The 13,217-nt window shown below is 35.8% G+C and overlaps 1 protein-coding gene across 1 annotated transcript; it reads left to right on the top strand.

Annotated features, from left to right (window-relative positions):
• Positions 1–3,382: 3,382 nt before the first annotated feature.
• LOC121737057 lies at positions 3,383–8,616 on the top strand. Its single transcript, XM_042128598.1, has 3 exons — positions 3,383–4,182; positions 6,170–6,400; positions 8,225–8,616. Exons 1-3 carry the CDS (start codon positions 3,421–3,423, stop codon positions 8,402–8,404), a joined length of 1,173 nt encoding a protein of 390 aa, XP_041984532.1. The 5' UTR covers positions 3,383–3,420; the 3' UTR covers positions 8,405–8,616.
• The last annotated feature ends 4,601 nt before the right edge of the window (positions 8,617–13,217 follow it).

Raw genomic sequence — 13,217 nt, 5'->3', positions numbered from 1 at the left:
GTGGTCTTGTACCTATGAGCTTTATTACTGGAACTCTCCTCCTTTTTGGAAGTCGGTTAAAAAACTTAACAATGAACTTGTTTAAATTTATCTACGAACGTATAATAATTTACATCGAAAACCCCGATTATATTTAGTATACTCATTTTCTAACTTTGAAACATACATAAGGTTTGCAACATTCGAATAAAAAATCGCTTACCTGCCATTTTCAAGTTAACACTTAGTAAAACTACTCGAAGTCAACTCAAAACAACGTAGCATTCCGTTAACATCAATGAACTTTTCCGTTAACATCCTTTTTGAACGTGGCGGGTGACACGGTAGCCGTGTCATCTACTTCTATGGCGTATGACACGGATAACCTGTCACGAGAAAATTGTGTGCCGCCACGACTGAAAGTCTTCAAAAATGTGCGCCGCATTGAACCGGTTAAAAGGCCGGCAACGCACCTGCAGCTCTTTTGATGTTGTGAGTGTCCATGGGCTAGGAAAGTTGCTTTCCACCAGGTGACCCGTTTACTCGTTTGTCTCCTTATTTTACATTAAAAATTCGGTCAAAAATTCTAACCCTAATTTTAATGATTGCCCTTATTATAATTAATATACATTTTTTAAAGTTCTGAGTACGTCCCATAATATTTAAGAATTTTGACATCTAGTGTAAGATAGCTGAACTACGTAGTAACATCAACATCGACCTAAGCTAGTAGTTTTGCTTTTACACGATAGGTGAAATATGGAAAAGTGGGCGGAGCTTGACACCCCCTCACCCCGCAAATTGTCACGCGTTATTTCTTAAGGAAATTTGATTACCACACCTCCTCTCTGTATTAGCTCCGTGGGCGCCGGCAGAAATAATTTCCAAGGGGTGCAGATTTTAGTTTTCTTTCTTTTCTTTTTACACGCTCAAACCGTTGATCTGATTTTGCTGAATTTTGGTATGGAGATACTTTGAGTCCCGGTTAAGGACATAGGATACTTTTTGTCCTGAAAAAATGTACGGTTCTCGCGCGGTTCCCGGGCGATAAACGAATTTTGGCGCAACAGAATTGCGGGCGTCATCTAGTACCATTATAAGGCCTTTCTTCCAATGTAATGGCGCGATAAACGACCATGGTGTTACAAAACATTTCGTCAACAATTTGTCACGCCTAGAAAACGCTTGACCACGACACAATGCTATGTCAAGGTGATGTTATTTAAAGGGACATTGTTAAAATAACCATTATGATTGAAAAATTGGACTTTATACTGTATGCGTGTGGTCCATGGCCAGTAAATAAACTTAAAACTGTCCTGGATACTAGATGACGCCCACAATTCCGTAATACCGTACATTTTCCCAGGATAAAAGTATCCTATGCCCTTTCCCGGGACTCAAAGTATCTTCATACCTGACAGCAAAATCGGTTCAATGGTCAAAACTTTTGAGCGTGAAGGGGTAACAGACAGACAAACAGACAGACACACTTTCGCATTTATACAGTGTGTAATAAAAATAAGTGATAATACTTTAGGGTGTGTACGTGTTCCTTGTAGATAGTTCACTGTGAAAGTAGCAGCGCTGAAATACCAAAAGTTTTTTTCACTTTTGTATGGGCAAGGGCCAGAGCGTGACGAGTTTCCCCATACAAAAGTGAAGAAAAATGTTGGTCTTTCAGCGCTGCTACTTTCACAGTGAACTCTCTACAAGGAACACATACACACCCTAAAGTATTATCACTTATTTTTGTTACACCCTGTAATATTAGTGTGGATTAATGTTTCCTCTATAATGGGAAAGTATTATAATATTATTATGTCTGTCTGTTACCTCTTGGCTTGAACCGATGAGCTAAAATATGGTATAGAGAATACTTTGATCCCGAAAAAGATTTCTTAATATGAAAAAGGTCTGTCTTGCGCGGTAAACTTTCTGAGCACAAAAGTGTAGGTGAATATCAAAACCCGGCAAGTCACACCCATACTCGAAACTGAACTCTTGTCGATTTTATTAAATTTTGTGAGAAAAATGGAACAACGCAGTATATACAAATTAGTGTGGTGAATCCTGAAAGAGCAAAGAAGATGTCTGTGTCAAAAGTTAAAAAGAAAAATGCCGAGAATAAAGTTAAAAAAAACATATTTCTCTCATTTGCCAAGTTTCGCTTATGGTGGACATACCGGGATTTGATATTTGCCTACACAAAAATTGTGTGCAACATTTTGTTCCTAAATTCTAATTTACTTATTATGAAGGTAGCGCAGGAATTCGGTTATCGCGCAGAAGCCGTCAGTACATTTTTCTTGATGAGAGACTTCCTGTGATATGTCCTTTCCCGGAAACTGCAGATAGAAAAACAGACACATATTCAAATTTATAATACGTACCTACTAGTATGGATACCAGCCATACCATACCAGTATATTTTTAAATGGATCTCAGTATATTCAACCACTTCCTAAACCACATCGCCATATTACAGTAGTTATTTAAATAAGATAACATCATAACAACAACGACAATACTCCATAACCACTACACATTATTATCTTCATAACAACAAACAATATTTGTAGATACAAATGTACAATCTATGCTAACCATTTGATGCCATTGATCTTAAATACATAGATAAGATGTCCAAAGTACGAAAACAGTTTACATAAAAAATGTTTAGAAAAACTGCTGGCAGTGCAAAAAGCATATCAATCTTCTTATCTAAAAATCTTATTTATGGATGGTTTAAGGATAGTTTTTAGGGTTCCGTGCCCAAAGGGTAAAAACGGGACCCTATTACTAAGACTTCGTTGTCTGTCCGTCTGTCTGTCTTGGCTGAAAATAAAATAAAATAAATATTTAAGGGGGGCTCCCATACAACAAGCGTGATTTCTTCGGCCTTTTTCGCTCTATATCAATAGTGGCAAGAGGTAGGCACTTGAATTTTTCACACGTTCTTTTGTATCATGTAATAATAATATTAAAATAAAATAAAAATTTAAGGGGGTTCCTATACAAAAAACACAATTTGTAGTCTATTTTTGCTCTGTATCGGTACGGAACCCTTCGAGCGTGAGTCCGACTCGCATTTGACCGATTTTTTTAACCAAACCCAACCAAAATCTTGCAATAGCATATGTGGAAAGGACATTGTTATAACATTTTTGTTATGAACGATTCAATGTATCACATTTTGATAAAGTCCAGAAATTGAACTCTAGACTTGTCGTGGACTGTGATTTATTTTATCAAAAAGTTTTTAAGGTGTTAAAAGTTTCTTTGCCATGATGACATACGAATTGCTTCATATCAGGACCCAAATGAGGCATCCTGTGGAATATTAAACCCGGATACGTGATAAGTCTAGCATTATACATCAACGTAAGTAATAAAGCGGTACGGCGGTTGACCAGTTCATTCGCGAATCGCCCTCTAACTATGTCGGACTCGGAGCAGACGCTACGCCATACTCTCGACAAAATACTCGACCGGAGGAAATACACCAGGCGCGATGTCAGAATCAAAGAAATATCCTCAGGAGGATCCAACTTTACCTCAGCACTGTTTCTAGTAGACGTAACAGCGCCGGACAAAGAAGATTTAAAGCTGTTCGCCAAAGTTGGATGCATAAAGAACGAGATGAGAAAAATAATGAACGCAGACTGGCTGTACAATACAGAGCGATACGTGTACACAGAGCTGATAGGAATATATGAGAAAATTCAAGATGAACACAATATTAAGGGTGAAAAAAGGTTTGCCTTCCCGAAATTCTACGGGTATAACGCAGAAGTTGGGAAGGAGACGATAGTTGTAGAGAACCTTACGGAAGCTGGATATAGATCGTTTAATAGACATAAATGCGTTGACTGGGACACGGCTAGAGTGAGTGTAGAAAATCTAGCAAAATTCCACGCACTATCGTTTGCCTTCGAAAGGAAGTACCCAGAAAAATTCAACAGAGACGTCCCAAATATGAAATTCAGAATGGGCAGCGATGAAGAGGACAAAGATAATATGAAACCTGTGTGGATAAAAATGGTGGAAGGATCAGTGAGTTCCCTTGAAGGTGATCAGAAAGAGAAAGTGTTAGGCTTTCTAATGAATGAAGAGCTTTTGAAGATGTACAACAAGCCTAATGGAAAGCCAGTAATATGTCACGGGGACTATAGACTGAGTAACCTATTATTTAAAGGGCAGGTAAGCGTAATTTTCTGTATTAAAATTTTTAAATTCAAAACTTATGTTAATCTATCGACTGATTAAAAATATGATAACACTTGCTTTTATATATATATATATATATATATATATATATATATATATATATATATATATATATATATATATATAAAAGCAAGTGTATTATATATATATGTAAGTTATGTATATATATGTAAGTTTATATATATATATATATATATATATATATATATATATATATATATATATATAAACTTACATATACATACATAACGGAACGATTTTCATGAATTTAGTATATAGGGGGTTTCGGGGGCGATAAATCGATCTAGCTAGGAATCATTTCTAGAAAATGTCATTTTCATCGGATACCGAGCAAAGCTTGGTCAAACAGCTAGTTATAATAACGTGATATCTTCGTTCATCCACAGAACACAACACTGTTCAATTTTAGGTGACCTTTTATGCATCATGTGCTGTAATACACAAAGTATACCCTCTGTGTTGGTTTTCATAATATTAATGTGGGTCCGATAAACTATATTTACTAATTACTACCATCTTATAATGAACTAATTTGTAGTTTCAAAAAAAACTCCTAAAACCGGTAAGATAATGACGAGGCATAACGAGGCGAGGATAGTCACAAAATTGTTTTGAACTTGACTGTGATTGATTAGCAAAAAAAGTCATCTACGATTTATGATATTAATTTGCATTTGCGTCAGAAGTTGCGAATTAATAACTTACTTTAAACAGATGATTTCAAAAGTTACTGATTAGTTATTCCGTTGCAAACTGTTTAAATGTGCTTTTGGTTTAGCTCAGAGGTAGCTAAATCTAGTATTACTTTTATAATCTTTTAACAGTCTTTAACAAAATAGTATCGAAAATATATGGGATCTGATAATTTTTTCGGAGTACCTCAGGGTACTAACTTTGACCTACTTTTATTTGTTATGTATATCGAGAAACTGCGAATAATAAGAACTACGAGAAACAAAATATGTAAATGAGAGTATTGATATTATCAAATATTCATAACGAAAGTACTTATCAACCATAGAGACACATCAGTTATACTGTAAGGAAAACGCAGAATTTTATATGCAGTTATTCCATTCAACTGCACCCGTGCAATAAGGCTCCAATTCCCATAATTTGCAGTGTTCTACATTTCAACCGGTTTAACGGTTGCACAATAAATTAGTTCTTTTTTCAATATTACGTTTAAATGGTGAAATATATAATATTATTACAACTGATCTAATACTGAGAAATGAAATGATAATAAGACGTGATTTGTAGAAATGATTAAACACGACTGATAATACGAAACTTCTATCCGTCTGCTATTTATTAGATTTTTCGGCTGTAAGACTAAGGGCCTGTTTCACCACTTCCTGATAAGGCTATCCATCAATTAACTTGACAGATCAAGTATGGAGAATCTGTCAAAAAAGTTGTGAATAGCCTATTAGGCACTTTATCAGAAAGTGGTGAAACATGATAATATTATCTATTACCTATATCGTAAACCTCCCATTAATTGACTTAAATTTAATTAGTAAGTACGTATTTAGTACAAAGTAGTAGTTTATGTTAGATTTACAATTCTCCTCGACACCAAATAATTAAATGACAATATTACAACAAAATCTTTCGTATTACGAAATAATGGTCAAGGTGTTATGTTTTTGTTGATCGATGTAATGTTTTCTATCTTTTATTCCGATTGATAAGGAAGGTCATAGCTTTGATTATACTTAGCTAACGATTATGTAGATGTATCAACGATACTTTATGAAAATCGAGCCTCGAACACAAATACTGATATAACACAGAAGTTTGTAACCTATAACCTCTGTAGGATACTTCTAGTTTCCGTTTTGAACATTTACACTTGCACCATCCTCTTCGTCCTTAATCATTTAAATGTACAGCCATGTTCATGATTTGTATAATTTAAATTCTGTATTTTCAGGGTGAAAATTTAACAGTTCACACCGTGGATTTCCAAACGGTATACGGTGGATGTCCAGCCTCCGATCTCATATACTTCATCTTCCTTGGATCTGATGAAGCCTTCAGGGATAGATATTACCAAAAGCTTCTAGATCACTACTACTCCAGCTTGGAAGAGGCTTTGAGGAGGCTGGATATTGAGCCAGTCGACGTGTACCCGAAAGAGAAGTTTGATAGTGACATCAAACAGGTACCTATAATATTTTGTTTATTGTTCAGAAGGTACCCAACTTATTTCTAGACAGTTGTTTGATGCTTCTCGCCGGACTATCTAGGGATCTTGTTTGCTGGCTATTGTTGAAGCAGATAGTTATTCTCGCTGAGTTGGAACTCGATCTAGTAGGGTCATAAGGGATAGTTGAAAAAGTTTATTACCTATTTTTAAATGATGTGTAAACTGTGGCACTAGTGCACTACACAAGCATTCTTCTGCTACATCGTTTTAGGTAGATATGTAGGAACTTTGGAAAAGGTGACAGCGTCTACACTCTACACCTTTTACATTACAGTACAATCTTTGCAGCAAGGTCGGACACCAAACAGGGGTATCATTACTACGGTCGAAGACCTACTTATCTATAGGTTGTCTATCAATCTTAATTCTAAAGAATATCTTAAAGTCATCGTCGATACTGTACACATTGGACAAACGCATCGAGCCAGCGCATTGGGCCTACGTGTAGCATACATTGGCCGTAAGTTGGGAACAAGACTCCGTATATGTTGGCACAATGCATTCTTGATGTGTACAGCTGGCTTTAGAATTCGTTAATAAGTTGGCGTGTTTGATGAGAACACTCAACAACGAACACACAAACTAAACACAAGTAGGTTACCTAGTAGGATATAAGCCTAATTAACTAGCGTCTAACAAATTAGGTTTTGAACATTCAGCGTTTTTGTTTTTGTCTATTATGTAGAACAAACCAATTGACGAATTCTCAGAACTCCAGCTTCAGTCCAATAAGGGGGTTGACGTTTATTTCTCCATATTTTCTGAGAGTCATGATATTACAGAAATTCATATTATAATATTTTTCAACACACTAGGTATGTTACATATCATAATTATTTCCTTTGTATCATACTTGCATGTGGTAGTCGGTATTGTGTCTGTAATTATAAAGGAAATGGTATTTATTGCAATGACTTGCAATCCTTCAACTACAGTCATACATAAAGTAAAACCAAAATGCTAATAAACTACAGTCACTTCAGTCTTCATTTTTAGGGTTCCGTACCTCAAAAGGAAAAAACGGAACCCTTATAGGATCACTTTGTTGTCCGTCTGTCCGTCCGTCCGTCTGTCAAGACCCTTTTTCTCAGGAACGCGTGGAGGTATGAAGCTGAAATTTATATCAATTACTCAGGTCTACTGTCCCTTGAAGCTGTGAAAAAATCAAACTTCTAAGCCAACGCAATCAAAAGATACAGCCGTTTATGCCGCAAATTTTCGACACTTGCAAGGGAATCAAAACCTACAGGATGCTTCCCGTGAACTCAGAATCTAATAAATTTTTAGTTACATCACATAATATATATTTTTTTAATAATTTTAAACTTACTACCCATTTCCTCATAAACGCGTAGAGGTATTTGCAATAAAAATACCATAGTTATGACTCGATTGTCGTGATGAACGAACTTTGTAAACCTTGCAGGTTTGTACGGAACCCTCGGTGCGCGAGTCCGACTCGCACTTGGCCGGTTTTTCTCCAGAAATAAGGAATAATAGGCGATATAACCAAAACCACGTTAACCTATAATGTAAAAGCAAAGTGGTTCCCGACTATCTAAAATGTCGTACTAGTGTCTACTATCTACCCAATACGACTTATATGAACGTCTTGAAGGATTCATTATCACTTCGATGTAAGTCATACTGAAGTGTTAATGAAACATTTTCAAAACAATTTCATAAGATTCGTACTGCATTATTTGGAACTTATCCATGTTATTTAAATTAAACTAGCTCAAAACTGAGACAAATGTCAAAGATCTTGTATATTTCCAGGTGTTGCCTTTTGCTGTACTTCTTGGTGTTATAATTTTACCAATAATAACTGTAGAAGCTCAGAATGCGCCGAGAGTTGATGGGGACCTCGAAGATTTCATACTGGAGCCAACAGAACTGTATGCACAAAGGTTCAGAGGAATTGTCAACGATTGCTTCAAATTGGGAGCATTCGAATGAGTAGATAAATCGGTAGACTTGAGTAGCACGGCAAGGACTACAAAATATTAAACTCTACTGTCAAGGAATACGGTCGAAATGTGATAATCTGGATCTGTGTGTGTCCGTACGTTGGTAGATATTATAAGTTGACCAAGAATCCAAACGTAATATATAAATTAGTTATTTAAAGTTATAGACCTATATTTTATGAATAAAATGTTTTGACAATATTTTTTTATTTTTTTATTAAATATTATACTCGTACACCTTGTGAATTATTACTGACTTCTGTTCCAAAAATTATTTTCCATGCCTTATATTTTTAAATAGCAAAGTATTTCCTAGGCCTCTAACTCTTCAGACTTAATATACCTCTAATGAAATAAACGTTTACCACTACCGTATATCCTAACCTTTACTACGTCTTTAAAATTGTCTACTTTGATTTACACTACTACTTTTTAAACTACTATCTGTATTCTACATAAAATATATTCTACATTACGTATAACGTATTCATGTTTAGTAACCAAATTTCTATTTTGCATGATTTATACTTCATTCATTGTTGCTACCAATTTTGCATTGCTATTTTTATATTACGTTACTAATATTTCAATATGTATAACTACTCGTTCTACACTGTTGTCTTTAAACGTAGGTAACTACACTTGCGTGCAAAAAAATCGACCCACCTCTCTTCTTATGATTCAAACGGTAATAACTCAAGAAACATAATTAGTATTAAATAAATGTTGGTATCGTTTTAAAGGTAGTACAATAAGGATTTAATTAATGCTATAGTTATTGTAACTGTAAATTGTTTACTAATTCTACAGCCTTAAAACAAAAACCGGTCAGTTTGGCATAAAATTTCAGTAGGCGATTAATGACATCTTTCTTGTAAAAAACACTAACAAATTGATTTCAATAGCTCGTAGTGCCACCCATTACCCTAATTGAGGTTTCCATCCGGGTTTTCCTTGACCTTATCAAAGTTATGATGAACTCCTGAGCGATACTATGCCGATCTTCTTGTACAGCCACCCGGAGGTCCTGAAGGGTATCTGCGGCAAGAGTCCGGGCCCTGACCCTCCTTTTGAGTTCTCCCCATGGGTGCTCAATAGGATTAAGGTTAGGACTCCTTGCTGGCCAGTCCAAACCCGAAATTTCGACGTCGGAGAGATATTGACGAACTTTCGCAGCAACGTGCGGTCGAGCATTGTTCTACATCAATATGTAACCTTCATCAACAAAACCAGCACATGGCACCGCATGTTGTCCCAGTACGCCCTGAATGTAGCGATAGGTACTCAAAGTGCCAAGGCGCGGCCCGGGTACGAACTCAAGATTGGTTTATGCATCAAAAGAAATCTCGCCCCATACAGTCCCAGAACACCTACCAAATGGAAGCCTTTCGTCAATACACGCCTGCGCAAATCATTCTCCTTATCTACGGTATGCTTTTCTGCGACCATCGTTACCATAAAGACTGATTTAGCTTTCATCAGAAAAGAGCACGACCCGCCGTTGCTCCAATGAAAAATCAACATGAGAACGTGCGAAACTAAGCTGCACTTGACTGTGTGCTGGGGCTAATTTTGGACCGTTAGCGAGTTTTTGTGAAGTCAAACAGCTGCCTGCAAGTCTTCGTCGTACAGTCTACTCAATCACTGTTAACTCATCGGACTTCTCTTGGCCGTCGTTGCACTTGAACTGAAATGAGATGTCGATTCCGCAAGGACGTTGACATCTTAAAACGGTCATCACGTTCAAATGTAGCCCAATCTCTTCCTGAACATGGTCGCATGATAAAGTTTAGAGTCTCTAGAATACTTCGGTATACTCTTGTAACCGAAGTTCGACTTAAATTAAGACTTCTAGCCACAACTCTTGAGAGGCTTTATTCGGAGTAATATCCATTTTGCCACAAAGAAATTACGTTTAAAATGAAGTTAAATGAACAATTAATCAATAAAAATCGAGACAAAACAAAAACAATAAGATTTGACCGATTTTTTATACAGAACAAAACCGTTCAATTAACGATTAAAAAACTGAGTGATGGGGGTGCTTAGTGATTTGTGTCGTTTGTAGTCAAGCAAGTTGGTTTTAGAAAATGTAGAGTAAACGTACACATTCCCTATCATATTAACTCGCATTATTAATAAAAAGAAATAATAAATAACTATAACTTTTTAAGATGAAGCGACTTGAACAGAAATGCGCGGGGTGGGTTGATTTTTTTGCACGCAAGTGTATATTATGCAAAAATCTGCAGCCTTCTATTCCTACTCTTTACTCTACATTCTATTTCTGTTTAACGCCACTAACTGTGTATACTACATTATTTACTAGTAAGTATTAAGTAGACTTGAGACCAACGTAAATTAATGCAAATTTACGTTGGTGTCAAGTCTTAATACTTACTACTTACTTACTACTTACTAGTTAGGAACACAACAATCGGAATCCATTAACTCTACATTCTTCAATACTGTTTTTAGTAACTCTACATTTTTTAATGTTAGTTTTAAACAAGGCTTAGATCAATCTTTTTATTAGTATTTAAAGTTTCCGTCAAGGGCGTCGCCAGCCGATGGCGCAGGGGGGGGCAAGTTGACTTTACCTACTACAGTCTACAATTCATACTTTACTCACTCTCTATAAATTTATTTATTTATTTATTTATTTCTTTGACACACCAACAAGGAAATACATTAGAAAAGATCTTGACAAGAAAACATGCAATTGTAGAATAAAGATTAATGTTTCCTAAATTACAGGTGTAGTTCTACATGCACAAATCTTACACACATTATCTTAAGATCTAATAACTATGATGGATCTAAAATGGCAATAAATAAGCAATAATCACATATAAACAAGCCACAATGTGAGAAAGAAAAGAACAGAGAAGGGTTAACACAAAAACAAAACAAAATTGTATGTAGCTTAAAAAGTTAAACATCATTAACAACCTAACGCGACAAACTAACAATAAATTTTTTAAACTTAGCCAATTTATTTGAGAAGATACAAGTATCCTTAGTATTTGACAAACTGTTATAAGAACTGCACATCCTTTTAATCGGCGAAAATTGACCCAAATTAGTTTTGGCTGATTTAATGTAAAAAGGTTTGTATTTATTTTTTCTTGGTAAACGATTTGGTACATTTAATTTTATTCGTTTCAGGAGTTCTTTATTATCAATAGTGCCGTTTACAAGTTTGTGCAGGAAAATTAGATCGAAATACTGTCTACGATCATGAAGCGAAACCATCCGAAAGTAATCAAGTCTGTCTTTATAATGTGGCAATTTTTTTGCTAAGCCCTGCTTAAAGGATAAATACCATAAAAAGCGTTTTTGTACTCGTTCAATGCGATTGGAATAGACAGCGTAATGGGGGTTCCATGCAGGACTGCAGTACTCTAGTTTGCTGCGAACTAATGCATAGTATAAAGTGATTATTGTGAGTGGATTATGAAAGTCAGCAGCATTACGTTTTATAAATCCTAGTGTTTTCAAGCTATGGGAGACAATGCTATTAACGTGTCTATTCATTTGCAGTTTTGAATCCAAAGTTATACCAAGGTCACGTATTTTTCGAACTTGAGAGAGAGGATAATTATTGATTTTGTAAACAGTATGTAGGAGCTTTATTTTGCGGGAAAAGCGCATGTGATAACATTTACTAGAATTTAAGCTCATTAGATTATTTTTACACCATATGGATAAGTTATCTAAATCACTTTGGAGTTCAAGCGTATCTTGAAGTGAGGTAATTGTTTTAACAATTTTAAGATCGTCTGCAAAGAGGTAAAATTTGGTATAAATAAAACACATGCATATATCGTTTATAAAAATATTGAAAAGCAGAGGTCCCAACCGAGAACCTTGTGGAACTCCGGATTGTGTTGCAAAAGGGACTGATTTATATCCATTGACAATTACAGTTGAGGTTCTACCTCGTAAGTAAGATCTAAGCCAGCGCAACATAGGGCCTCCGAATCCAAATCTGTGCAACTTAATCAAGAGCACATCGTGGGGGACTCTGTCGAATGCTTTGCTGAAATCCGTATAGATTACATCAACATAATTTTCAGCATCGACAGAGTCCATCAGACTGTCAATAAAAGATACCATATTAGTTGTTGTAGATCTGTTATTGAAAAAACCGTGCTGATTATCAGAGATGTAAGGTTTCACATGCCAGGAAAGCGCAGGGTAAACTAATTTTTCAAAGACCATAGCGAAAGTCGGCAGAATAGAGATAGGCCTATAGTTTTTAATATTGCACCTGTCACCATCTTTGTGAAGTGGCAAAACGTGGGCATGCTTCCACACTTTTGGAAAGTTGCCACTTTTTAAAGAATAGTTGAAAATGTGAAATAGTGGTGCCGAGAGACACTTAGCACAGTGTTTAATAAAAATTGGTGGAATACCGTCGGCACCCGCGCCTTTTTTTATATCCAATTTGATTAGAGCTTTGTGAATTTCAGAATGGGTAATAGATACTAGATTTAAACAATTTGTATTAATTTGGTCAAATTCTTTGTCTGGTTCCGAGTCACTCCGTGTGATGGTGTTATAGGAATTTGAAAAATTGTTTGCAAACAAATTACAGATGTCGTGGCCATTTGAGGCAGTGCTATCAGCCAAGAACATAGAAGAGGGGATACCAGTAATTGATTGTTTTTTCGACTTAACGTAAGCCCAGAATGTTTTAGGGTTAGATTGTATAGACGTCTCCATACTCTCCATATATCGTTTATATTGTAGTGTTTGTAGATTCTTGCATCGATCCCTCAGCAATTCAAAAGATAACC

The sequence above is a fragment of the Aricia agestis genome, chromosome 20 (assembly GCF_905147365.1).
Source record: "Aricia agestis chromosome 20, ilAriAges1.1, whole genome shotgun sequence".
Taxonomy (NCBI): Eukaryota; Metazoa; Arthropoda; class Insecta; order Lepidoptera; family Lycaenidae; genus Aricia; species Aricia agestis.
This window is presented reverse-complemented; position numbering and strand designations above follow the sequence as displayed.

Coding starts and splice junctions, on each gene's coding strand:
- LOC121737057 (XM_042128598.1), top strand. CDS start 3,421: ATGTCGGACTCGGAGCAGACGCTACGCCATACTCTCGACAAAATACTC. Junction 4,183..6,169: donor ACCTATTATTTAAAGGGCAG/GTAAGCGTAATT, acceptor CTGTATTTTCAG/GGTGAAAATTTAACAGTTCA. Junction 6,401..8,224: donor TTGATAGTGACATCAAACAG/GTACCTATAATA, acceptor GTATATTTCCAG/GTGTTGCCTTTTGCTGTACT.